The 27,484-nt window shown below is 39.2% G+C and overlaps 1 protein-coding gene across 8 annotated transcripts in view; it reads right to left on the bottom strand.

The window, feature by feature from the left end:
- FRY (FRY microtubule binding protein) overlaps positions 1–27,484 on the bottom strand; it is a 441,494-nt gene that overhangs the window by 80,367 nt on the left and 333,643 nt on the right. For all 8 annotated transcript variants that reach the window (XM_053900511.1, XM_053900505.1, XM_053900498.1 and 5 more), the window contains 12 exons: positions 26,457–26,514; positions 25,284–25,375; positions 24,810–24,982; positions 23,337–23,497; positions 22,179–22,289; positions 18,155–18,309; positions 10,213–10,312; positions 9,748–9,919; positions 4,053–4,309; positions 3,461–3,607; positions 1,955–2,123; positions 612–702 (listed from right to left, as the gene is read on the bottom strand). In XM_053900511.1, the coding sequence (XP_053756486.1) occupies positions 612–702; positions 1,955–2,123; positions 3,461–3,607; positions 4,053–4,309; positions 9,748–9,919; positions 10,213–10,312; positions 18,155–18,309; positions 22,179–22,289; positions 23,337–23,497; positions 24,810–24,982; positions 25,284–25,375; positions 26,457–26,514 (1,686 nt within the window). The remainder of the gene's footprint in view (positions 1–611; positions 703–1,954; positions 2,124–3,460; positions 3,608–4,052; positions 4,310–9,747; positions 9,920–10,212; positions 10,313–18,154; positions 18,310–22,178; positions 22,290–23,336; positions 23,498–24,809; positions 24,983–25,283; positions 25,376–26,456; positions 26,515–27,484) is intronic.

Genomic DNA, 27,484 nt, shown 5'->3' on the forward strand with positions numbered 1-27,484 from the left:
TTCTCTGCTCCTCACAATTAACCACAGGAAATAGTGATGCAGATTTTATGAATTTATGAGTAGCTTCTAGGCACGGTAAAGGGGCAAGAGAAATATCATTAAAGAGTTAATGTAAAGGGAATAGAGGCTTCTTCTAGCAGGAAAAGGCGCTGTTGTTGGCTAGCCAAATGTGACAATGTAAAGGTGAAATAAAAATGATGATGTTTTATAAGACTCGCCTCAAGACAACTGCTCAATCTCTAAGCAATCATTCCCCAATCAGATTTGAAAATTTCACGTGGAAATTCCCTCTAATTCCAGATGGTCTGTGCCCACTAGCAGAACAACCAGTGGTTTGCAGTAAGCCCTGCAGTAAGTGGGATTCAGCCAGCAGAATGACATCCCTCTTAATCTTTGTCTTCTCTGGCTTTTCTCAGGGAGAAATCATTATCTTTAGAGATATCAGAGCAGAATTTGAGTCAGTTTGTGTTTTTAAAGGCAAAGAAGAATTTGTGTGTGTGTGTGTGTGTGCGCGTGTGTGTGATTTATGAAACACAACAAACTCTTACAGATGCTTTTGTATAGACTGTTGCTGAAAGTTATACTATCTTAAGCCAAATTTGTGCACCAACCTCTCATCCGATTCTTTCAATATCTTGCTCTCCTCGGCATCTGGGAAACTGTCCTGGCCGGCCACCACTGTGTTGCTGCTGGAGGTGGTTCCTGCAGGTAGGATTAGAAGAAAGACACTTAGGGGAAAAGAAATGTAGTGAGGGGAGGGTTGAGCCCAGGTCTCAAGTAATTACAGTGCAGGATTTCCTATAAAATCTCATGTTTGAAAGATTCCTTACATCTTCTGTACAATCTCAGACATTCTAAACAACCTTCCAAGCCCACACCACTGAAATGGGAGAATCCCAGACATCTGTTACAGTCAAACCAAATTCCTTAGCTCTCCGATAAAGTGAGGCTACAACATTCTTGAAACCCTTTCTTCCTGACCACTTAGGTAATAAGCTTATTTATAGTGGCTGGCCCTGCTGATGGCTGCTTTCACATTTCTGGGGCCGGGAGTTATTAAACTAATGTTAGTGAAGCAAGTCCAAGTACCTAGAGTTTCTGATCCCTGGGCTACTGCTTCTCGGTGAGAACACATTCTGGCAGCAGGTGCAGGGCAAACAGAGGGCATAAGAGACCAAGGGACGAGAGAGATTTGAAGGCAGTTATGATATTAGGAAAATCAAAGGGAAGCCGGCTTCAAGGAACTTGAGGAGGGTGTTATCTGTTTCATAAAATGAGGCTGAGAAGCCAATTTATTAGAAGTGATAATACTGTTGAGGGAGCATTTGAGCTAATCCTGGGAGATTACTGGCCAAGAAAATTCCACAGACATAAGAAGGAAGGTCCAGAAATGAGATTCCCAAGGGACTGCTGTGTCCTGCCTGGGATCAGTCTGAAGTGCAAAGCTCTGTGGCTTACCAAGTCCCTGACTGATGGTCATCCTTACAAATGGATTTCATTAAACTCACGATGCTCTTAGGAGTCTCAGCTATTCTTTAAAAAAAAAAAAAAAAAACAACTTTTTTTTTTTTAACATTTATTTATTTTTGAGAGACAGAGGGAGACAGAGCATGAGAGGGCAGAGAGAGAGGGAGACCCAGAATCTGAAGCAGGCTCCAGGTTCTGAGCTGTCAGCACAGAGCCCAACGTGGGGTTTGAACTCATAAACCACGAGATCATGATCTGAGCTGAAGTCAGATGCTTAACCGACTGAGCCACCCAGGCACCCCAGGAGTCTCAGCTATTCTTAAGCCATCTCTTAAATGAAAGTTTAAACAGGAATAAGAAAAAGCAATACACACACACACACACACACACACACACACACTCTCTCTCTCCTTTCCATTCAGTGTTCCGGGTAGAGGAAAATCCAGGGATCCAAGACAAGACGTCCACCCAGCTGCCCTTCCCCTACCAGAGGCTGCCGCAGAGGCCTTGCTGCTGGCCGCAAAGCGGTAGAACGGCGGGTTGTCGCAGTGCTGGACGATGGGATTCACGGGCTCCGTCTGTTGCAGCTCAAAGAGAAGCTCTTCCATGGTTTGAATGGTGTTGTTACGGCACAAGTATATGGCCACCTTTTTGATCTGAGAAGAAACATGGGACACAGGATGTTTTCCCGAGCCTCGCCCGCAAGAATGCTAGACTGTAAGCTGTTCCCTTCCACGAAAGCATCATCCCCAGAGCTACCGTCCCGATAGCTGAGCTTCATGGTCTCCCAGCACGAATCAGAGTGTCTGGATTAAAATTCGCCTCCCTTCACACGCATGTCTGATAGGAGTGCATGTCAAAGACTTTCCCTTCCCTAATGGCCGAGTTTACAAAAGCCGCTTTGGGGGCACATGAATTCTCCCTAAGCTGAAAACTTGCATCTAAAGCCTTATCTAGAAAGCATTTTATTTATACAAACCATAGGGAAAAACGGCTAGTTATTTTTGTTTAGACAAGGAGTCCAGTCCCTTGCTATTCTCTTCTTCCCTAGAAACTAATGAGTTTTGGTTGTTGGTATGGTTTTAAATTTAAAAACTAACTCTGGATTAAAGCTCTGTCTGATTGTAGCCCTCATTGTCAAACCTGAGGCCGGATGCTGGTGTGGCTTCGAAACAACGGGCAGTCAGAAAATCTCTCAGAAAAACAACCAGCACACAAATGCCAGTTGAGTTATGGTTTTAAAAATGCTGTTGTTTTGGGGCGCCTGGGTGGCTCAGTTGGTTAAGCGTCCAACTTTGGCTCAGGTCATGATCTCACGGTTCATAAGTTTGAGCCCCGTGTCGGGCTCTGCGCTGACAGCTCAGAGCCTGGAGCCTGCTTTGGATTCTGTGTCTCCCTCTCTCTCTGCCCCTCCTCTGCTTGTGCTCTGTCTCTCTCAGTCTTAAAAATAAACAAAACATTAAAAAAATTTTAAAAAATGCTGTTCTTTTATTGACCGTATCATCTTCAAATACAAACACTAAATATTACACATCTCCGGAAGATTTCTCTCTGCCTATTTCTCTCCTCCCACCTACATTTGAAGAGAAACACCTGGAAACTCAAGATGTAAGAGCATCAAGATGTACACACAAAACATCTTTATGAGTAATAACATGATGCTTTACCGAGTTTCTCTTATGTGGTGGGTCTAATTTTTATAGAAGGTAGCTTTTAGTAACTGTTAGGAAAATATCCACCGCTTAATTCATACATTTCTGTGTCCAAAGGCTTCGAAAGAGGATGACAGAGGGGTCACTGAGACACTGACTGTCGCCTGCTTCTCGGGGGACAGAAGGAAACTTTTATGTAATACCTAGATGAGCTCCTAGGAGATTAGCAGGACTGACAGAAGTTGACCTTCCCATTTTACTCGGTGCAGAGAGCACAATCCCACTGGCGGCTGCAAATACAATGGACAGGAGCAATGACTCCAAGGGTGAGGGACGCTTACGTAGGGCAAGAGAAGCGTGTCACTGCTCACGCCACACAGGCTGATCAGGAACTGCAGGGTGATCCTCAGGTTGTTGGTCCATTTCTCGTTGTTGGCTAAAGCATTCCAAGCATTTTCCATTTCTGGTCCAGGAACTTCGTCTCCATACTAGAACAAACAAGATAAAAACCGGCCCAGGAGACGTGGGGGAAAAAAAAATGTCAGGAGGCAGAATGTTTGAGGAAAAGTTGTTATAAGGGTCATGGCCATCTCGAAATCCTAAGGAGGGGGAGACGTGGCCACTCCTCAGCAAGATGCCATTTTGCAGCCATTTATAATGCACATACTTGTTCTCATGATTTCTAGTATGTTAGTGTTATCATTTGTATGCATATTATTACTTTTAAAAATTGTGGGAAAATGCACATAACGTACGTTTTTAAGCATACAGTCCAGTGACATGAAGCACCTTCACCCCCGTCCATGCCCTATTTGTGTGACTTTTCACAATAAGTGCCACTTGCCCCGAGTTGGGAGCACAGGGCTTGATTAACCCGCGGGTTTTCCTGGATGACAGAGCCGTGTTACTGAGGCCCGTTTCCTCCGAGTTTACCTTGGCCGTCATGTACATGAGGTTATTCAGGACCAGTGACGTAGCTTCCGGGGAGCCCCAGCCACTCCCTCTCAGCCCGTGTGAAGTGGGCACTTCTCCTTCCCGGTCCTTGACGTCATCGTCTGGGCTGCTGGGGCTTGATCCTGGGAGGAGGAGCCTGCTGTCCACCAGCTCGATGTTGTGCAGCCAGGGCAGCAGGTAGGTGAGCATGATCTGACGCCCGTTTGGGTGTGTCGTGGGAAATCGCTGGCTTACCTCTGGAGAGAGTGGCAGTGACCAAGGGCCACATGTTATCTCATCAAAGTAAATATAGATCTTAACACCAACCGACAGATCGGACGGTGACTTCAGTTTACAAAGCATTTTCACGTATACAGCAGCTCCTCCAGGCCGCGAGATCTTACAACTGAGGCTCGCCCTCAAGCCTCTGGCCCCTGGTGCTCTGCAGAGGCTCGTGGGAGCGCACAGGGGGGAAAGCCTGGGCTTGGTCAAAGTGGACTGGGGTGGAAGGCCTCATGAGTTTACACCCACTGCTACGGACGTGTATCAGAGCGCACAAAACAAGGGGCTTGGAATCAGAAGGACACGTGATGAGGTCCCAGCGGCTCTGCATTACCAGCTGCATGAAATTCTGTGTTAGTTATTTAACCTCTCTGTTCCTCAGCTTCCTCATCTATACAATGGGACCACATAGGTGGTTTGGATCCAATCCCATGGTCTTTTATATATTAAAGGATATAAGGTATAGTATATGCTCAACACAGTGCTGGTCATCTAGGAGGCTCTTAATAAACCGTGGCTAGGATTCTTATAACAATTACTGTCTTTCCACTATGCCAACATTTCACCACGTGTCTTCTATGAACTCTCAGCTGTAAAAGTGAGAACGAAGCCAGTCCGTGGACTCATGTTTGTGGCATCAACCTGAAAACTGCCAACTGTGTGGAAGCTGTGTGCTCAGTGTCGCACTTCATTTTATGAAATAAATGATTCAAAATGGTAAAACGGTGCATCCAGTCCAGTGATTTCAGCACTCTTTTCTCTGAGAGCATTTTGCACTGTTTCACTGCCAGTAGCATTTAATTTTATGACCTGAATAAGCTTTCTCCGGAAATAAAAGCACAGCATTACCTATCTGCTACAAGCTGCTTGCCATCTTTTATTTCTAACATCTAGAGGAGAAACGGTTTGATCCTAAGGGAAATTCGCGAGCATGGTCTGATGCACTTGTTATTATCCAGTGTGGCACGTAATCTCATTTGGAGACTTTTTGGCTGCTAAACAATAGAACAACACAGATGCCAGGAATTAAACCAAGATAATCCACTAGATCCCTGAGACGGTAGCTTTAATTGATTTGGCCCTTTTTCCAAAAATTGTAATTTTTCTATGGTGAACACTACGAATATATTTAATGCTGTGCCGCAATAATCAGGGTGAACAGTTATGTTTTACATTGCTTAAAATTTCAAAACTTACTTAATTTCGAAACTTTACGGATGTGACAACTGATATCGTGAACTTGTCTGACACATAGTCAGATCCTTAGAAAACTGGAACACTTATCTATTCAACATACTGGGCCTTTTCTAGGTCAAGCCACTGTGCTAGGCACTACGGAGCCAGCAAGGATTCAAGATTCAGTTCCTGTCCCTGAAGAGGAGGCTCTGAGACAGGTGGCTCTGGAGCAAGGTAGAAAGTGACAAATGACACAGAAAGGAACAAACAAGAGTGCTCTAGGGGTTCAGCGGAGAAAAAGGACTTCTGGCTACAAAGATTCACTTGCATGGCAAAAAAAACTACAGGTAAGACCTTGGATTGCGAGTAACTTGCTCTGTGAGTGTTCTGCAAGACAAGCAAACATTTCTAATAAATTTTAACTCAATAAATGAGGGACATCTTGCAATATGAGTCGTACATGATGCCGAATGGCACATGATCACAACTGAGCCAATGGTTCTCCTAATTTGCTTTGATATACAAGTGCTTTGGATTATAAGCATGTTTCTGGAATGATTTATGCCCGCAAACCAAGGTTTTATTGTATTTTAACCTGACTAGGAAGGACTGAGACTTTGGAGAGGAATAAATCCTTCCAGTGGGAGGGACAACTGCCATTAAGAATACTTGTCGTCTTTTAACAGTGGCAAAGAAACCTATTGTCTTTTTTGTAGCCATGATTAGCTTCTAACACATCACATAATTTGCTTATTTATGATGTTTATTGCATGTTGTCTGTCAGACGTAAGGTCAGATGGGGGTGTGTGTGTGGGGGGAAAGTCTGTCTAAAGTATCACACACCTAGATCAGGGCCAGGATTGTAGAGATCTTTCTAAAGGGAAAAGAGGATGAAAAAATGCCACAGACATGGAAACAACTCCCATTCACCCCTCCAGAAACAAACTTAAAAAATGTGAGACGATGTTAGCAGGCTGCTACGTACATTTTCCGGCTTCTGTGGGAGGGCCCTGAGCAACTTGCTTGGCTACTTACAAGGAATTAACTCATCTGAAATTACAGGCAATAAAACTCTCACCACAGGGTTTTCAGTAGTAAAAACAGTAAAAGTGAGAGCTAGAAACCTCTGTAACCTCCTTATTTTTCCACGTCATTAAAAAAAAAAAAAAAAAAAGCTATTCCTCATAAATCAAAATAGCCGAAAGGTTAATTCTTGAAAAGGTAGATTGAACCTGCTTGCAACTCATTGTACGAGCTTCTTTTGTTCTTAAACTTGCAGTACTATTTACTTCCTCTCCCCTGATTTGTCTACCCTGTTACCAGCTTCTTCCTCTCAGCCAATAAAGCTCCAGTCCTGCTCCCCCTCAGGCTCTGCATCTGCTCTATCCTCTCGTTCCTTCCTTCTTTCCCAGCCAAGCCACTGAGACCTGGTTTCTGCTGCTACTTCTCCATGGAAACGATTGACAGTTACCAATAATTGTGAATCGTGAACTGTGAAGTCCAGAGGGTAATGTTTAGATCTTACCTCCTGGGAGCTCCAGTCAAGGCTGTGGACTGCTCACCTCTGAAATCCGTTCTTCTCTAGGTTTCCGTGAAGTTCACTTTCTAGGTGTTCTCCTTCCTCTCTGAATGGGCCCCTATCCCTGTCTGTTCCCTCACTCTTTCTGGGCCCAGACCTTAGAAGCTGGGTGTCTGGGTGCGTTCTTGAGCCCTCTGTGCTCTCTCCACTCATGGTCACATCTGCTCTCTTGGGTCTACCCCTTCTATTCCTCAATGAGTCACTAGCAGCGGCCCTCCCTTCACACCAGTCTGTCTCTACATAGGAATGTCTGACAGACACCTACACTCAACATCCCTGGCTGAGCTCATGATCTCTGCCTTGCCTTACCTCTCCTTTTCCGTGGATTGGCTCTCAAGGTAGGGTCCTCACCCCCTACCTCCCAGATACCATCCCAGGGATTGCCCTCTGTCTACCCTGCCTGGTAGCTCTTGACTCTGGGCTCCCCTTTCCACTCTCACTGGACTTAGTTCAGGCCTCCATAATTTCCTGTGTGGACCACCGTCATTTTTCCTCAGCTGATCTTCTTTCTTTAGACTGGATGTTCTTTTATCCACTCTCCACACTGCAGCTGGTCTTTCTAAAATGCATTCTGATCTTGTCCTCCTCCCTTCTTGTTTTAAGCTGATCAGTGGCTTCCAGAACCCCAGCAGCTTGCTTGGATGCCCTTCCTATTCCCAGGGCTCTGAGGGTTTCAAGGAACACCTAGAGATAAGTGGCCTACAAACTCCTTAGGGTGCAATACAAAGCCTTCCAAGATTTGACTTCTACCTCTCTGTCTGTCCATGACCATCTATAACTTCCCCTGTCCTTGCCTGTTATGTTAGCCAAACCGACCAACATATAATTTCTCAAATACAGCACGTTATTTTAAACCTCTAGGTCAATGCATGTGCTATTTTCTCAGTCTGTAATACCCATCTACTTGCCAACTGTAATGTCAACTACTTGTTTGCTTTGCAAATTTCTACTCCTCTTTCCAACTGCAGCTGAGACACCAACTTCTCTGGGAAGTCTTGCCTGATACTCCTGGTCCAATAATTGATTATCCCCTTATCTTCCATCTCATACACAGAATGTGCTTTTTTTTTTTTAATTGTGCTTGTTGCCCTGTATCCCACTAACCATATGATTACACATCTTTCTTTATTATTAGACTATGACCCATTGATGGAAGAGACACTCTTTTATTTACATCTGTGTTCCTATGACCCAAACACAGTGTCTGGCATATAGCTAGCACTCGAATCTTGGTTGACATGAATAAAATTAAATTTTAGTTTTCCAAGAAGAGAACCAGTTCATCAAGAAGGCTTTTCTGGAGTCCCTCCACTGTTGCAGGCACGAGGCAAGGATATGACTAACTCTGCTGCAGATGGATGGAGAGGTTCTCACGGTAGAAGCAGATTTTCAATTAGGTCTTAAGGAAGAGTGGAGTTAGGGAGAGGGAGAGAAGGGCCATTTCCAGCAAAGGGAAGAGCATGCACAAAATCAAGGATTTACAAAATGGCCTGCGATGTAAGGGATCAAGTGAAATGGAAGCAGAAGGTTCCTGGATGAAAAGGTGGAAAGCAAGGAAGTTTGGAAGAGGAGTTTTTTGGTTTTTTGTTTTGTTTTTTGTTTTGTTTTTTTTTTAAATAAGTGAAGGCGTTCCTGTTATTTAACGTCTCTAAGCCTCAGCATCTCGTCCGTAAAATAAGAAGGATGATTATGGTGGTAGGGGTGGTGGTGGTAATTCCACACCAGGACGAGGCTAATTGCTTGGCTTTTATCAGCTTATTTTAATCGTTGCACCCTCTCAGGTAGTTATTACTGCAGATAAGGAAACAGAATTTAGAGGTTCTGTGACTTGCCCAAGGTCAAACAACCAGTGAATGGCAGGATCAGGGATGAACCCCGGCTGTCAAGCCCAGAGCCCCTTTCTAACCGGTACTCGTGGGGCTGTAGAAATCAAATGATAAAGGAAGTGTACATAAAGTGCTTAGTATAGAGCATGCCATATATTAACAACCCAACAGATGGAAGCTGTTATCATCAGCAGCTATTTTTAGGGCAGCTAGGGAGAGACGTTTGAGTGGAGGAATGCTAAGCATATTTGGTTTTATGTAGCAGGTGGATTGCACTGTTGAGGCCCTCATGCAGGGGATGCTGGGACAGGAATGGAAGATTATGGCCTTGCCCTTCCCTTTCCGCCATCTTTGAGCCCACTGGGAACAGGCCTCCTAAAATAACAAAAGTGTCTGGAAGGCGGTGGCCCAAGGCCATCTTTTCTGGTAATACTAGGGGTCGCCGGAACCAGAGGAAACACAGAACTCTTCTTAAATTTAAGGTGTTTATGCTTGAGTTGTAACTGAATTCTATCTAGGCAAGAGATACTCGTATGCATACAAAGCAAGGAACAACACAGCGACTCCTAGTGGCAAACCGAACAAGCCCAGAATAATCTGGGGAAAGGTAACTCTTGCTCATGGAAAGAGCAGCATGGTTCATGCCAAATTCCGAAGCAGCCTTCCTGCTAAGACCACTGGACACAGAATCCATGTGATGCTGTTCCCCTCAAGGATTTAAACTTATTGAAAAGTAAGTGAGCAAAAGCATAGGTTTGTTCTCTCGTAAAAAAATAAAATAAAGGGAAGATTACTTTGTGCAGAAATGATCACACAGGTCATTGCATGGTACCTGAGAAGAGTGGGAGGGTGAGCTCGGGGTACATCCTGGCCAGTTCACATGACAAGAGGGCTAGTGACACACTGTAGAGGGGTGGCAATGGGCCGTGCGTTCCATAGAGAATACTTCCGGGTCTCTGTTCAGCGACCTTCTTTGAGTATACAAAGAGCTTTGCTTCAAGGATCTACAAAGAGGTAGGAAAGTGAGACACGGTATGAAAAAACATTGGCTGGCTGTCTCAGGAGTATTTATATTTAATCAAGTTTCATAGTAACAAAACAAATGAATGCGTTTTAATATAGTATTGAAGGTAAAGCATCAGTTAGTTCCTGTGTTCACAGAAGATTATATAATTGTTTTCTACTTTTCATATCCGCCAGTGATATACAGGAATAAGCAGCAATCCAGTTATCAACTACCCTTTCTATTTTTTTGTGCTCAAGGATGGAAGTTTGTATGTAAGTAAGTGATACGTGCCTGCATGAGCTGCATGGAGATTTCATAAATCTCTCTGTTGGTGTCAGAGGCCTTGAATAGAACAAGGTTTAACAATGTCACTATGTCGAAGGGATAGTTCCTAAAACAAAAACCAAAAACCAATCAGCATAGTTTACACGACAGGCTGGTTAACAATCATGGTAACATTGATTCATGTTAACAATCATGATAACATTGATTCATGATAACATAATCATGATTCTAGGTGACAACTGACCTCAGTCACACTTAATAATGACACTTTCATGCCCATTTGGGCATTTCCTCTGCCCTTCATTCTTTTGCTGTTTATTAGAAAAAGGGAAATTGCTCTATTTTTGCTTAAAATTCAATATTGTTGCACCCAGATAATTGAACACACAAAAATCTATCTCACGTAAATAGATTTTAATGATAACCAAATAAGAATGGAAAGAACAGAAGGTATCTCTACATTTCTCAGTAGCTCACTGATTTAACATTTTCATTCAATCCATTTAAATGTAGTAAACACCCAACATATACCAGGAACAATTGTACAGTACTAGCGATACTAAGTTAGTAAGGCCGATCTGTTCCTTTAAGGGAGACTTGGTGTTTAGTTGGGGAGATAATCTATACCATCTAGTTATGATGGGAGTAGCCACAGCATGCTAGACAATCCTGATGAGGGATATCTCCACCAGACTTGGTGTTAGGGAAGGCTTTTCTAAGGAGGAAACAAGTAAACTGAGCTCTGAAGAACCAGGAGACATTAGCCAGGCTATGGAAGGGGTCATATGGGGGAGTGTTCTAGGCAGAGACAACTGCATTTTGAAAGATTACGAGAATGAAATGGGAAGATCCCTTCTGTAAAGGAAAGAATCTCTGTGTAGCAGACTGAGTGAAAGAAGATGGGACAAGGGTGGTAGGTGGGCTCAGAAGCTTATGAACTTCATCCTAAAAGTTATGGAGATCCTACAGGATGTTCAGTAGGGGAGTGAGGCAATGACACTGATTTTGAAGAACCACTCTGAGTTTTGCATGGAGAAGGAATTTGTAGGGGGGGTCGATATTGGGAGCTGTTACCATAGTCCAAAGGGGAACTGATGAGGGTTTGAATTAGGGCAGTTATGGTAGAGACAGAAAGGAGGGGATAAGATCTAAAAACTACAAAGGAGATAAAATCAGCAGGATTTGGCAATTGATTGTATGCATGGGATAGGAGCTTGGGGTGGAGGCAGAAACACAGGGAGTAGGTTATGTGGCAATTAGCAGTATAATCAAAAAGAAAATGGAGCTGAAATTCATTTCATTTTCTTGCTATACAATACTCTTTAAAGATGACTTTTTTTTTTTTTTGCTGTGTGTTTTTTCTTATAGTGGAAAAGAGACCATGAATAGAAAACCCTTGATAAGATAAACAATTAGGGAATAGTTCATAGCTAGTGAGTGACTGACATTTATTTTGAGGCAAACTTCAGAAAGCAGAAGATGGCTTGGGGGTGAAAAAAGGATATTTTCACTTCTTGTTTTTGATATTACTCAAGCTTAATTTTTTATCTTACTACTCACACATGAATACAACTTTCTTTAATTTAATAGAATTTAATTTTAATTTTTTAAGGTTTATTTATTTTTGAGAGAGAGTGTGAACAGGAGAGGGGCAGAGAGAGAGACACAGAATCCAAGGCAGGCTCCAGGCTCTGAGCTGTTAGCACAGAGCCCAAAGTGGGGATCAAACCCGCGAATCATGCGATCGTGACCTCAGCTGAAGTCAGACACCCAACCAACTGAGCCACCCAGGCATCCCAATACAACTTTCTTTTAAGATTCAAGCAACACCTAGAGCCAGAAGATCTGTTCTGAAGATGGTTCACTCATAGGGCTGGCCAGTTGGTGCTGGCTGTTGCTAAGTACATAGAATAAAATGTGGAAATGCCCATTTCCTTTCTCTCCCCCACTGTAAGAGCCACTCACCCTTTTCTAAGTGTACATATAAATATGTGCCTCTAAGTACCCCTCCCCATTACACAGGATTTTAAACATAAATGTGATTATATTACCTATGCGTATTATTTGGAGATTAACTTTTTCAATGAATGAGGCTTATCTCAGTCTACTTAACAGCTGCCCAGGATTCCGTAGTATGGTCATACCATCAATAACCAATCTTGCCGTGGATGCTGTGGTTTGCCACCTCGATCCCCCTTTCAGGACTGAGGCATTCAATCTTCCAACTAGCACTGGAGGTTGAGATATCGGGCTGAACTGCCTTCAGCCAAAGAGGTTTGCCTAGGCCAAGTTTGTGCCAATTCCCAGCAGCAGCCCCTGTGGCACTGGCTGAGGTCTCTTTTCCTCTGCCCAGGCCTACTTCCTTCATTTCCCCATAGATGTTGATTCCAAGGGCATTCCCTAATAAATGTCCTACACTCACATCTTCACCTCAGAGTCTGTTTCCTGAGGAATGCAACCTTTGACACGCATTAACAGACACTTCAAGGTTATATTCATTTTTTCACTGTTATAATGTCACAGACTCCAAATGTGCAAGTATTTCTTTAGAACAGATTTCTAGAAGAGGTAATGCAGGATCAAAGGGAATATTTAAAATGATAGCAGATATTGCCATATTGCCCTTTAAATGGCCTTACTAATTTGCACTCCAAAGTGATTACTTTTCTAGAACTTGTATTTTTATTTATTTTAAAAATCTTATTTATGTATTTATTTTTTATTTTGAGAGAGAAAGAGAGAGAGAATGAGTGTGGGAGGGACAGAGAGAGAGGGAGAGAATCCTAAGCAGGTTCCTTGCTGTCAGTGCAGAGCCCAATGTGGGGTTTGACCTCACGAACCGTGAGATCATGACCTGAGCCGAAATGCAGAGTCAGATACTTAACTGACTGAGCCACCCAGGTGTCCCTAGAACTGTTATTTTTAAATAAACACAAAAAGCATGAGGTTGGTTTGTCAGATGAGAAACCGGGGAAAGCCTCCCACATGATGGCGGTGAGGACAACGAAGAACGATGAGTAACATTTATGTTATGACCTGCCTGCTCTGTGCTGGTTACTCTGCCAAGGCCTTTACCTAGATTTGCTACTTAATCTTCACAACAAGCCTGTGAGGCTTGGAGAAGTTAAGCATTTGCCCAAGTTCATGTACAAGTGGTGGGGCCCAGACTGCATCCTGGATAAGTCTAACTCCAAAGAATTAACTTATCCACAATGCTATCAGCCTCCGAGACAGCCTCCAATTGCACATTTCATTTGGAGTTCTAACAAACTATAAGATCTGGAGCTATGAAACTAGAAAGAAAGCTCTGTGAGCCCCACAGCGGCAGAGATGTCTTACCTATATTGCTGTCCCTGATACTAAGATTTAACATATATGCATCTTTATATAAAATAATACTGGATAATCTTGCTGGATCATTGGGGATTTAAAGGATGGAAAAGGGAAGGGAAAGCCTCCCTCCTATGCAGGGCTATGCACTTGACCATGTACTCAGGGCATTCAATTAACTGCTTAGGGCTGAGCTATGGAACGTATGGAAAACAACATTGAAAGAAATAACACATAGAAAATGAAAGAAACCTAGGGATGGAAAAAATTAGAGAGATCTCAAATGAGTGAAGGAGGACAAATAAAACATTTGTACTTAAATGTTTAAAATAGTCTTAAGGGATATTTTGGTTAAGTGTCCGACTCTTGATCTCGGCTCAGGTTATGATGTCATGGTTCAGTAGATTGAGCCCCATGTTGGACTCCGGGCTGACAGCGCAGAACCTGCTTGGGATTCTCACTCTCTGCCCTTCTGCTACTGACACAGGCGCGTGCACATACACACACACACACACACACACACACACACACACACACTCCCTCTCTCTCAAAATAAATAAATAAACTTTAAAACAGGCTTTCACTATTAAATTATTCAACAAAGGCAGTGGAAAGGTAAAAGAAAAAGGCAGCTGTGGTCATTTGGAATAAAAATCAAGTTGTAAAATAAATATGAAAGGCGGATATTGTTCAGAAAGTGAACCAAAAAATAAAACTGTTCCCCGGCCCCCCCCCCCCCCCCCAATCTAGAAGAGAGGAGATTTTGAAGAATTTGGGAACCAGCCACCAGTTCTGGCTTATGTAGGACTAAATGACAAAGTTCCGGATAACTTTGAGGTATTCTGGAGAGAAACACATTTTATGAGTTGGTGGAGGGGATTATATCATAGCTTTCTGCTTCCAATAGCTATTGAATAATCAGAGTGTTAACAGAGTGCTTACTATGTGCTAGGCCATAGGTCAAGCGATTGGTTTTGAACTTCACAAACATCTCTTATGCTCAGATATACAGATCTATGTGTAAGGAGTTGATCAGATACACTGTAATTTATTTACTCATTCCCCTATTAACAGTCTTTAGGTTGTTTTTCATTGTTTTAAAATACAGCAGTAAGCACACCACATGCATTTCTTTCATGGTCGCAATTACTGAGGCTAGCATCTACCATGTTAAAAAAAAATAAAAGATTGGTTTTATTTAATCTTTACCCCAACTGTGCTATTGTTCTCATTTTACAAATGAGTAAGCATTTGTAGTAACTTGCTCAGGAGCACACAGCTTGATTGGAGGCAGAGCTAGAATTCAAACTCAAGACAACACATTTCCTGAGTCCAAATTCCTAAACTCTCTGTTCTCTTGAAATACTCTAGCTGCTGAAACAACCAAACAAGCTTTTGCATCACCAGCTAGGGAGCGTGACTGGGATTCATGACCCATAAGCTTCCCTTGTCTTCCTTGGTAATAGATGATATTCCCTTAAGACACGTGAGACATTTACTTTTAATAATTGAAGTTCACCAAGCCTGATTTAAATTAGGAAAGGTTGATGAAAAGTTACAGGCAAAACAGACGTACAAACAGCAATGGAAACCAAAACCACCTCCAAAAACAAACCCAACAAAATTCTTTATAAATTAAAACTTTGACCTCCTACATGATTCTAAAACACTTACTAAATATATTTTAGGAGTATGTTGGATGGTAAGAGTAAAAACAATAGAACCCTGCAATCAGTATTTAATTAAAAGTGAAGAGAATTTCATTGAGTTAAGCTAGGAACTGGAAATGACCTCCACTTTTAATCTAAAGCATACTATTTACTTTGATTTAGAACGTTAGAAAGCCATTTAACCTCGTTCTCAATTTCTTTCTCTGTTCCGTACTGATATAATTTGGAGTTGTGGGGAAATTAATAAGAACACACACAGAAGTCAAATAGTTATTTGAATTAATGCTGTCTGACAGCATTTTCTCTTTTCTTTGGTGCTAAATTATAGTACTGAGCTGCATTTAATCATTTTTAATCAAATATAAAACATATTTTATAAAAAATTCTCTAGAATTAATATTATCAGGTCTACCATCACTTTCTACTTTTATCCTCACTTCTCCTGGTCCTATTCAAGATCCATGCTGACTTCTAAATCTCTCAATATCACTAGACATATCAAAATTATAGTTACAGTTTCAGTTTTGAATAGATTCCAGCAAGTTCACAACATATGTACATGCACACACGCACGCGCGCACACACACACACACACACACACACACACACACACACACGAGTCCTCTATAGATAGAAAAGAAATAATGTGAAGAAATATTTTTCCATTATCACCGCTGATGAATAAAGGGATCGACATAATAACCATGCAAAAATGGTTAATTCCCTCTTCTAAAACCAAATAAAATTTTAATCAAGAGCATTTTTTAAAAATGTTCAATTTTTGAGGTTATTAGGTATTTTATAGTCAATTGTATATTGTTCCTTAGTAAATGAGTCTGCTTATAAACTGTCACATTCCTATAAAAATAAATCCAGCATATGCTCATTTCTATTTGAAAAGGAGGAGGTAATTCTTGACAAGAAAGATTCTTTGCTTTAGAACACGTCTTGTAGGGATTACTGTACAGGTAATTTGTTTGTGAAGGTTAAAATATGACCCACTTTATGTATGACTTTTTAGGAACATATTATTTCATAACATATGATATTTAGTGTTTTTAGAGGCAAACTTGCAGAAAACAAAACAAAAGCTAAAACATTAGAATTGGATTCAAAAAAAGTACTGAAAACTTAAGTGCAAAACTTAAGATGTCCAAACAAATCTAGAGGCTTATCTAGACTATGCAGACTGAGAATTTATGGGGAGAGAGAACAAATTTAAGTCACAGCTGAAATTTTAAATTCTGAACGTGCCCCATGGTGACAAATGGCACAAGGGTTGGCTACCTTCTTGGCCAACAGGTTGAGGCCATGGAGCTGCCCAGTCCTCAAACCTCCCTGCAGGATAGATGAGTGTCATAAATGTAAGCTGATACGCAAAGTTTGTCTAAGAAAGCAGAATAGTTTAGAAGGAGATCTTAAAAAATCTAAAATGGAGAGTTATACAATCTAATATTTTTGTGACTGGAGATATTACTGAAATCGAGATTATACTGCTAAATTCATAGATATTTATTTGTGTTCCTTAAGGAAAAATACCTAGACTCATTCAGAGGAATGCAGTATAATATTTTATGAGATGGCCACGCAATGAAACAAATTTGACTAGGATGGTTCAAATCCAGTTCACTGGGAGAAAGGCAGCAAAGAGAGGTAACTCATATTATTTTCATTTTTGTCAAAGGGATCTATGGTCCAAGTCATAGTCTAAATATATTTTCTTTTTTTTTCTAAATATATTTTCAAAATCAAAGAGTCATGTGAACAAAAATTAATTTTAGAATGTCAAAATATCTGAAAATAAAAGCACACTCTGGAGAAAGATTTTTTTTTTTTGCAAAAAAGTGCTGTTTTGGTAATATTCTATAGGAGTAAGTATTATTTCATAATGTTAACGGAGCAAAGTAAAATGTTATCCAACCAGGCAGCTTAGATTAAATTCATCTGCTGTAACTTTTATAGAGATTAAAGTATATAATAAACATTCTACTACTAAGTTTATAGAAAATGAAAGCTTTAGGTGTGAAATATTATCTACTATCTTTATAAATGAAAGATAAAAATATAAAGAGACACCTCTCTCTTTAAATAGCATGTCCATTTTAAGGTTTATTGAAAGTAGATGTCTCTAATATTCTGTTCTTATTAATTTAGAACAGAATAGGTTGTACTAGGTCAGAATTTGAAACTAATTCACTTTTATTCCCTTCATCTGGTAGCTCAAGATAGCTATTTAAAATGCAACATTTAATTAAAAAGGGAAGTCAATAGTCTATACGAGTCTTTTCAAAAATAAACTTGAGCTGCCATCTCTCACTTTCTAACACATAAGCTCTTTCTTGGGAATAGCTATGCACTTTGTGGTCTTCATTAACCCTTTCATCTTAGCTATGAAATTGTTTCAATGAAATAGTGAAATTATTTCACTCAGTAAATTACAGTGCTGAACAACTTCACTGAGGGACTAATTTATATAACTAAGGAGGGTGGTTTTACAAGCGTAATCTAAGGAACCCACGGTGTCACATTTTGTTTTTTCTTCCTTTCTGAAGTTCTGGCCAAGAGAGAGATAACATTTTAAGGTTGCTTCCTGGATTTAGTTTGGTCTCAGGATGGCTGAAGGGCTTATAGTTCACATCTGTCACAAACATTTCTAGAAATTCCTTTAATGTATCTTGTTTTTCATTTTCAAATTTTGTTCTCATGCTTCACTGTGAATTTCCAGGCAATTAAAAAGATGGATGCTACTACTCCAAATCACTCTTCTGGAGAATGAGAAAAGTCAATGTAGCTGCAGACTTAAAGGGAGCGGACTATCTACTGGGGAAATATTGGCCATTTTGTATTTCCTTAGAACTTACTGCTCTCACGTGCTCATTATCATGGAGAACAACCTTCATTGTACTTGCCACTGCCCGTACCTTTCACTTCCAAGACCACATACATACCTGCTTCCACACACAGTTGCGATGGCTTTGAAGCAGCCGGATGCAAGCTGGTAGGAACCTGTGTAGCATCGGTCAATCGCCCAATTAAAAAGATTGATTTGGTCAGGATTAAGTTCCAATAGCAAGACGACAACTTCACAGCCAAGCTGATGAACCTGAATACATGGAGAAAAGCAATTATTCACGTCTAGTGAAAGACTATTCCAAAGAAAGAAACAAAATCATGCCTACCCAATATAAAGTGGGTAACATGAAAGTGGAGACTGTGTATTCATCTTAGTTTTCTTTTAAAGACTTTATTTTTAAATAGTCTCTACACCCAACGTGGGGCTCAAACTTACAACCCCGAGATCAAGAGTTGTGCACTCTACAGACTGAACCAGCCAGGAGTCCCTTTATCTTAATTTTTATTCCATATATTTTACTTTAAGAGGAGGCGATGTTGCAACTGAATATTGAAATGTATGTATAAACCAAATTTGACTCTGTGTAAATCCGTCAGACAGGGTCCACTCATTCTTGATTTTTAATTCTGAAAAGATAATGAAGACTGTTGGCAATGTTTCTTCATTGTATTTAAAATATTTTTGAAAAGTACATGTATTTGGTTGAAAATTAAATATACAAAAGGATGGCCTTTATGCATGCAAGTCTTTTGAGGAAAAAAATCAGAATATGTTTATGGGGCTTGATTACTAAATATACCATGTAAAATTTAGCTGGCAATATTTTAAAAAGAAATGTAGTATTAATAAACTCTTCTAAATCAGAGACTTTCATATGAAACAATCATCATACTAGATAGAATTAATGAGATCCTTTATTGACGGTTCTGGAAGCTACTGTCAAATACTGGATGGTCACATTTGTCCATGAGAAGCCTAGTGCGTGGAGGCCATATTCCTCTAAGAAAGTAACATTTTCCTGTTTCCTTCTGTTGCCAGTTGCAACGAGGGGGATAAGAAAAGATTCTGGGGTTTTTTTTTTTTTTTCTAACCACAGGGTGTGGGCTAAGATGGGAGTAATATTCTAGTTGGATGGTTGAACATCATCAACCTAGTTCCCCACAGGCTTAAGTAATTAGCAGCAGATAAAAGTTAATGACACTATTAAAAAGGACTTAAAAATACCATTTCATTAAAAAGTTGGTTCAACTTGAAAGAAAATCAGCAAGTTTTTAATTGAGCTTTAGAAACTTTATATCGAAGTATAAGATACATAGTATACAATTAATTCATAAGTAAATGAAGAGTTACTGTAACTGAACACACCAAAGTGAACACAGGAAGTAGAACACCAGATTGATTTCTTGCACCACGGAAGCCTGCCTTATGCATTGTCCTAATCACTAGCCTCTCTCTTCTTTTCCAAAGTAACCACTATTCTGACTTCAACAACTGTTGGTTAGTTTGGGCTGTTTTGAACTCTATGCAAATGGAATTATATTGCCTATAATTTGGTGTGTTTTCTTGAACACAACTCATGTTTGAGAAGCATCTATATTCACTCATTTTCACTGTTACATTCTAATATATCTTTACTTCACAAGGTATTCATTCTATATTGACAGACATCTGGGTTGTTTCCAGCTTTTGCCTTCATAATACTGCTTTGAATAATTTTGTACATGTCATATGTTGCACGCACTGGAAACTTATTTTATAAAATATATATTTGAGTAAAACTGCTGGGTTTTAGGGCATACTATGTTCAACTTTAGTATATAATGACAATCAGGTTTCTGAGGTGGTTATGTGGATTTCTACTCTCTGTAGCATTGTGTGAGAGTTCCTGTTGTTCTATTTCCTCATCAACATTGTCAATCTTTTTAGTTTTCACCATTCTGGTGGATTTGAGGTAGCATCTCCTGTGGTTAGTTTGCATCTCTCTAATTACTAATGAGCTTGAGAAACTTTTCTTATGTTTATTGGCCAAATAACCTCTTTTGTAAATTTCTTTAAGTCACTTGCTTATTTTTCTATGAATGTCTTTATCTAATTATCTGTAGGGATCCTTAATATACTCCAGATAAGAAGTGTTGGTTTTATGTTGCAAACATCTTTCACTCTGTGGCTAGCCTGTTCACAGCAGCCTGTTCTGAGCATTCTAATCTCAGAGAATACTTTCAATATTCACTATACAGTATGATTTTTATTACAGGTTTTTCTCAGACACCCTTTACCAAACTAAGAATGTTCTTTTTATTCTTAATTGTGATAGGAGTTTCTCTCATAAATAAATGTAGAATTTTATTAAATGCTTTTTCTGCTTCTATTGAGATGTTTGTGTATTTCCTTCTTGAGACTCTATTAATATAATTAACATACGAAGGAGTTGATGGATATTTGAATATTGAACCAATCTTGCAGTTCTTAAAAAATGCCAATTTGATCATGATGAATCATCTTTTTATATATCACTAAATTTGATTTTCTTATATTTTGTTTACATTTTTGTATCTATACTCCTGAATAAAATTGCCTGTTAATTTTTTTTATCCTGTTAAATCCCTGGCAGGTTTTAGTATCAAGGTTATGCTGGTCTCATAAAATATTTCCTCTTGAGCTGTTTTCTCTCTAAGGATTTTGTATATAATCAACGCAATTTGTTCCTTAAATGTTAAATTCATCAGTAAAACTATCCAAAGTTTTCCTTGTGAGAAGACTTTGAATTACAGATAAAATTTCTTTATTACTTATAAATTCTATATCATTGATTTGCTGCTCTGCTTCATCCATCCTAACCATCATGGCATCCATTCGAGATTGTATGTTGGTTGTAGCATTTTTAATTTCGGCCTGATTACATTTTAATTCTTTTATCTCTGCAGAAAGGGATTCTCTGGTGTCTTCTATGCTTTTTTTCAACCCCAGCTAGTATTCTTATAATTGTGGTTTTAAATTCTAGTTCAGACATCTTAATTTTATCTGTGTTGATTAAATCCCTGGCCATCATTTCTTCCTGTTCTTACTTTAGGCTGAATTCCTTCATCTTTTCATTTTTGAGGAAGAAAAATAATTAATAAAATAAAATAAAAAATGAAAATAAAAATATTAAAAAGAAACCAGAACAAAATCAAAGGAAGTTAGATCTTAGGTGTGTTTCGGTCTGCTTGTTGAGAGACGCTACCATAATTTCTTGCTCATGTTTATTACTTAAATGACTATTCAGATTTTTCTTTTCTTCTAGGGTTGTGTTTTTTTGGGAATTTGTCTATTTTATTTAAATTTTCAGGTTTATTGGCACAAAACGTTCATATATTCTCTTTTATTTTCAACATCTACCATTTGTAGGGATGTCCCCTTAATATTTCTGATGTTAGTGAGACATGTGCCTTCTCTCTTTCTTGATCAGACTTGCCAGGAATTAATTTTATCGTAATAAATTCAACTTTTGGCTTAAATTATCATTTCTATTTTTTCTCTTTCATTAATTTGTGCTTTCATCTCTATTATTCCCTTCATTGTATTTGTTTTCAGCTTAATATGCTATTCTTTTTATAATGTCTTGAGATGGATGCTTAGGTCATTGGTTATCAGCCTTTTTTTTCTTTCTCAAATATATACTTAAGGGTATACATTTCATTCTAAGCACAACTTTATTTACAGCCCACAAGTTTAGTATATATTATTTTTGTTATTCTTCAGTTAAAGACATTTTTTAGTTTCTATTGTAATTTGTTCTTTGGCTCACTAGTTACCTGGAAGGGTGTTTTTAAATTATATTTTTATTATTGATTACTAGCTTATTATCACTGTGATTAGAGAAATAGTCTGTGTCATTTCAATCCTATGAACTTCACAGAAACTTGTTTTAGGGTCCAGTTTATAGTCAACTTTGGTGAATACTTTTTTTTTTTTAATTCTGATGCATCACAGTGTAATATGAATAACACAAAAACCTATACTTCTGTGGCTGATACATGCAGAGATTGTGCTGTGAACAATGCTTCTACACTCTAGTAACCTGATCAGGTGGAACACCCAAGACATTTAAAAGCAATGTATTTTTGGCTAATACTTACTCGTAAATCTTGACAAGCCAGAATGTTGTCAAGCCACTTATATAGGTAGCCATCGGGGGAAAGGCCCACATTGTCAAACACAGGGCCGCAACACAACACTGCTGACATTGCCTGATAACAAAACAACCAAATGTGTGCATGAAACTTGGAATGATCTAATAACACGCAAGTGACTTCACAAAATGTAACTACCAGATTTATAGGTAATGAGGGTCTTTTAAAGCAGTTATTACCATAATATTTTAAAGTATTCCTTACTAGATTCAATAAGAAGGACCAGAGTCCCAATTTTGGATTTTTAAATAAGAATTAAAAGCCATAAATTTAACTCCACGGACATATAATTTTATGATTAAACAAATCTTTATGACAAAAGAGTAAGATACTCAAAACAAAATGGCCATTTCACAGTATTTATACTTACCTTCCGTGATTTCAAGTGAATAAATTCTGCTTATAAGGTAAATACAGCTTTTCAAATTTTGCTTTGATGACAAATATTTAACCAATGTACTAAATTGGCAAACTATGAAAAATGTGGAAATAAATAACATGATTCTTAATCAAAGGAAAAAAATTAAGAATATAAATTTAGTTACTCGGAGAAGGAGAGGAAGCAAGGGAATGTAAGAATGATTAACTTTGTAATTACTAGGTCCAAATGACTATGAGGGCCATGGTTTAAATCAGCTAGCTCCCTTGAGGCAAAAGTCAACTGGTACGTGATCAAACTTCCATATATATGACAGAATTGAAACACAGTTTTCTAAATGTAATTAGGCTGCAAGGAATCATGCTTCTGAAGTTTTGGAACAGTTAGTAGTGTGGAAATTTATTTTTGGAAGTGTTTCAAAATGGAAGACTAAAAAGGGAATGTGGCTCTTGGTAGGTTCTGAACTTGAGGTAACATATATATCTTTTTTAGGTTGTATGTTAATGGACAAGGCAGCTACTAACAGGGTAAATAAGCAAATCCATGTGGTTCTCATACACTAGATAAAAGTAAGAGCTGGGACAAGTTTTGTATTTTGAAACCCAAACCTCAACCCAGCTGAGAAACCAACTGGAGTATTTACATATTTATACACAGCCATCTATCTACGGGGAAAGAGACCATTGGGCCAACGTAAGTCATCCACTGAGACAAAGGTGCCCTACCTTTAATGCGCAATACTGGTATCGTGTAATTTGATGATTTCTATCACTGTAGCGGTCGAGAGGGGTGAACATAATGCTGAAGGGTCCTGCCCACTGGCTAAACAAGATGAAAAGATGATGCCTCAGGCTTTGCTGGGGGAACAGAAATCTTCGGTGGTGAACTGGAGAGAAAAACAGAGTTAGGAGTCGGCTTGACTGAAAAGTATAGTGAATACACTTTATGGCACTATTATACATGATTCCTATGTTCTGAGGAAAGCAGTAATTTCATTTCCTAACTCGAGTCTTCTGTAATGAAACTTGGATTTAAGAAGTCAAGCCTCATTTTCTCTCTACATGTGTGGTCTTCCTGTTCCTCATGCTGCAGTCAATGGCACCTTGTCCAGAGAGGGAAGCAGAGGAAAAAAGTGGACTCACAGACCCTGCTTTCTAATCAATGTCTAGCAAAACTGCAACCCCTTCCACTCAGTTACTGATTACATATCAAACATCCTCTCAACTGCTGCTGCCTGTGAAATACAATGTATATACTGTCTATTTTAAACAAACGTATTTTAACTGAAGAAGTATACTGAAATCTTAATTTAGGGTCATCTAAGATGAGGAACATTGGCAAGAAAAAGGTTTTACAATCTCAAAACAATGAAAAGGTAGAAACAGTTGAGTTGTGGCTTTTTGTAATTATGTCAAAACTTTTTTTTTTTAAGTTTATTCATTGAGAGAGAGAGAGAGAGAGAGAGCGAGCGCATGCAAGCAGGGAAGGGGCAGAGAGAAAGGGAGAGAGAGAATCCCAAGCAGGCTCTGCACTGTCAGAGCAGAGCCCAATGTGGGGCTCGAACTCACAAACCATGAGATCATGACCGGAGCCAAAATCAAAAGTCGGTCGCTTAACTGAGCCACCCAGGCGCTCCATATGTCACAGCTTTTAATTACAGCAATTAATTTTTACACCAAACTGGCCAGCTATTTTTATTCTTCATGCTTTTATTAGATGAAAAGTTTTCATACCCATACCCACAGTTTGCTCTGTGCAAAAACCTCTCAATAATCTAATTTATTAGCTGTATAGAATGTGTTGATCGGAGAGTGAAGAGAAGGCATACTGTGGAGACGGATCACATGTTCACAGGTTAGCACAATAAGAAGAAGAAATGAAGCCCTTGTGAATGTTCCCCCTGAATTATTTCCTTCCTATGAATTACATAGATTCATTTTTAGATGGGAACCAAAACAAAGAATAGAAATCATGACAAGAACAAAGCCAAATTTCATTCCTATTGTTCCCTTTCCAACTCTGTGCTGTATTACCACAATCTGTTCTTATGTGTATTTCCAAGTATTTCAAAGTAAATGAACGATCCCATCTAAGACCTGCACACAGGCCAGTAGGATCAAAGAGGAAAAGCCTAGTAATGAGAAACACAAACGGTCTGTCAGGCATGAAAGGAAATCCGCAGTGATGCATCCCTGTACCTGGAACACACTGAATCAAGTTGGCGACCATCGCACTAAAATGTGCCCGGATATCTTTAAGAATTTCAACTTCTTTATCATTTTCAGCTTCTAGAAGCATGCGGGTCAGGTCCACATATTCTAAGAACAAAGCTCCAAGGGCTAACGTATCCCGTTCCAACGCTCCATTTGTGCTGGAATAATAAAAAAGAAATAAAGCTTTTAGATGACTGGTCTTTACATCAAAGTAGTACATGCTTCATGGAAAATAAGATTCGCTGTCAGAACTCACACACTAAATTTGTTCTTGACCTATGGGCAGTATAAATCGAATATGCACAAAAACAACAATACGCTTTTCTGGACGTTTCTGAGTAAAAGTTAAAGGTAACATATTTAAAAAAACAAAAGAAAGAAAGAAAGACAGAAAGAAAAAAAAAGACAAAAAGACCAGTTTGGTGAGGAGAGATCAACTCATTAGAATCTTCACTTTACCTGTCACTTATGACACCAGCATCAGCCAGAAGCTCGAAAATTCGAAGTAGTTGTAGCCTTAACAAATCCCGCCGTTCTCGGCGTTTTTTGTTCTGTGTAGAAAAAGGTAATACCATTTATGAACGTAGGCAAAACAATAACTTTGCTTTGAGAAACTGTATTAAAGAAAGGCATAATCTAGACATGACTTTTCATATTTTTGAGAGAGAAAGAGGGTACAAGCTGGGGAGGCACAGAGAGAGAGGCAGACACAGTATCCAAAGCAGGCTCCAGGCTCTGAGCTGTTGGCACAGACCCCGATGTGGGCTTGAACCCACAAACTGAAATCATGACCTGAGTCGAAGTCAGATGCTTAACTGACTGAGCCACCCAGGTGCCCCTGGGTTTTCAATTTTCTAAACACAAAAGACAAGGGTGTTTTTCTTTCTTCCAGGTCCTTAGAGAAAATCTTGCTATTAGAGGCTATAAAAGAAACAGATCCTAAGCGGGTCAGTAAATATTTATAAGGTGGCAACGTTGAGAAGTAACCAGCCTCAGTTCCTAGACGCTTCTGGCATCTATGGAAAGACAGAGGCACGGAAACAAGAAAGGGCTAGTGGACACGAAGAATCCCACCAATTCTGGTCATGCAAGTCACACTGCTAAAGTTTTTGCTGCTTCTTGTATCTTATCTACTATATGGGAAGCTTCTTTTTCCATCTTGTCTTCTTTTTTTTTTGTTTTTTTTAATCCTGCTGTGTATAAATTTGTCCTTTCCAGAGTTCACTTCAAGAAAGATAATTTTGAAGAAAATCCTCCCTATGCCAGATCAAACAAATAATATCTTGACCATTCAACTCCTCGTAAAAAATAAGCAAACCAGCAAAAACATTCAATCAACTCAAACCTCCTACAAAAGAATGTAGTATTTTAACATGTGCGTGACCATTTAGATTGTTTGCCTTCATGAGTTTAGAACACAGAATCTTTTAACAGAGGAACTGTATTATGCTAAATATTCAAATACTGAACAATAATAAAAATAACAGAAGTTAAAATATTAAGATTCACTATTAAAAGCAGGCTGGGTGTTTGTATTTTTTTTTTTTTTAGGGGAAACCATTAAGTACGATCTAAATTTATAACGTTGACCACACGAACGGAGGTATTAAGTATTTAAATTAAAAATATTACCTCTGGTCTTCGTTCCAGGGCTTCTTTCATTAATGGATGGAGTTCTTCCACCAACTCTCTATGGAGATAAAGGTTGGCATTTGAAATTCACTATTATCGACACCAAGTTTATCACCAAATACATGCATTTAGTCCTAAACCATGTTCTTTTCTCATTTTGCTTCTGACATCAACCGCCCCCTGGCCTTCCCGTTTCTTAGTCACGTGGGGAACTGGAACTAGGTGTTGGCCTGTACTTTGTGTTACTGGTCTTTATCCCAGTGTTATGTATATAATTTGGGCTCAATGCATGTCTGTTGACTTGATTCTGATTTACTGTTCTGGAGACCCTGATGTTGAAAATCCCCCTCTAAACAGTTAAACAAACAATGTATTACAAGTGGTGATTACATTCAAAGCACTTTACTACAGGCAGTGGGGATGAAGATAAAATCGAGTCCTTCACAGAAGACATTTTCATCTTTCACCCATCCCCACGATCTCCAGTTCTCAACTAAGTATTTGTGTTCTTTGGGAAATAACTTCTGAACTGGTATGTCAAGACAGACAAATTAGAAGAGCTAGCCTGTGGCTAGGTATTTTGTGTATAGTCTGTCTGTTCGATGCCTGAACACCTTGCAATATTCTGCAGTCTTCCGGTGGGATAATTTGTGCTCTTAGACATCATCCTCCAGGGAAATCCAAAGTTAGGAAGGTAAACTTTGCGGCATGCTGTGCTGAGAGACAGAACACTTGGACTCCATTTCAGATTTTTCTAGCACAGATGCTAGAATTTCTTCATCAAAGAAATGGAAATAATATTAATGACCTCCTTCAACTGCAACCATTTACTGAATATTTATTACGTACATTTTTACATTTAATCCTCTCAATAAATATGTAAGATAGATTTTATAATTATAACAATTTTTCTTTTTTTATTAGATAGATATACTTCATTTTTATTTATTATAACAGTTTTACAGGTAAGGGAACTGAGGCCCAGAGACTAAGTTTTCCGGACCCACGTGGGTAATAAATTGCATAAT

Source organism: Panthera pardus, unplaced genomic scaffold (assembly GCF_024362965.1).
Source record: "Panthera pardus isolate Hobbes unplaced genomic scaffold, ASM2436296v1 HiC_scaffold_1, whole genome shotgun sequence".
In the NCBI taxonomy this organism is placed as follows: Eukaryota; Metazoa; Chordata; class Mammalia; order Carnivora; family Felidae; genus Panthera; species Panthera pardus.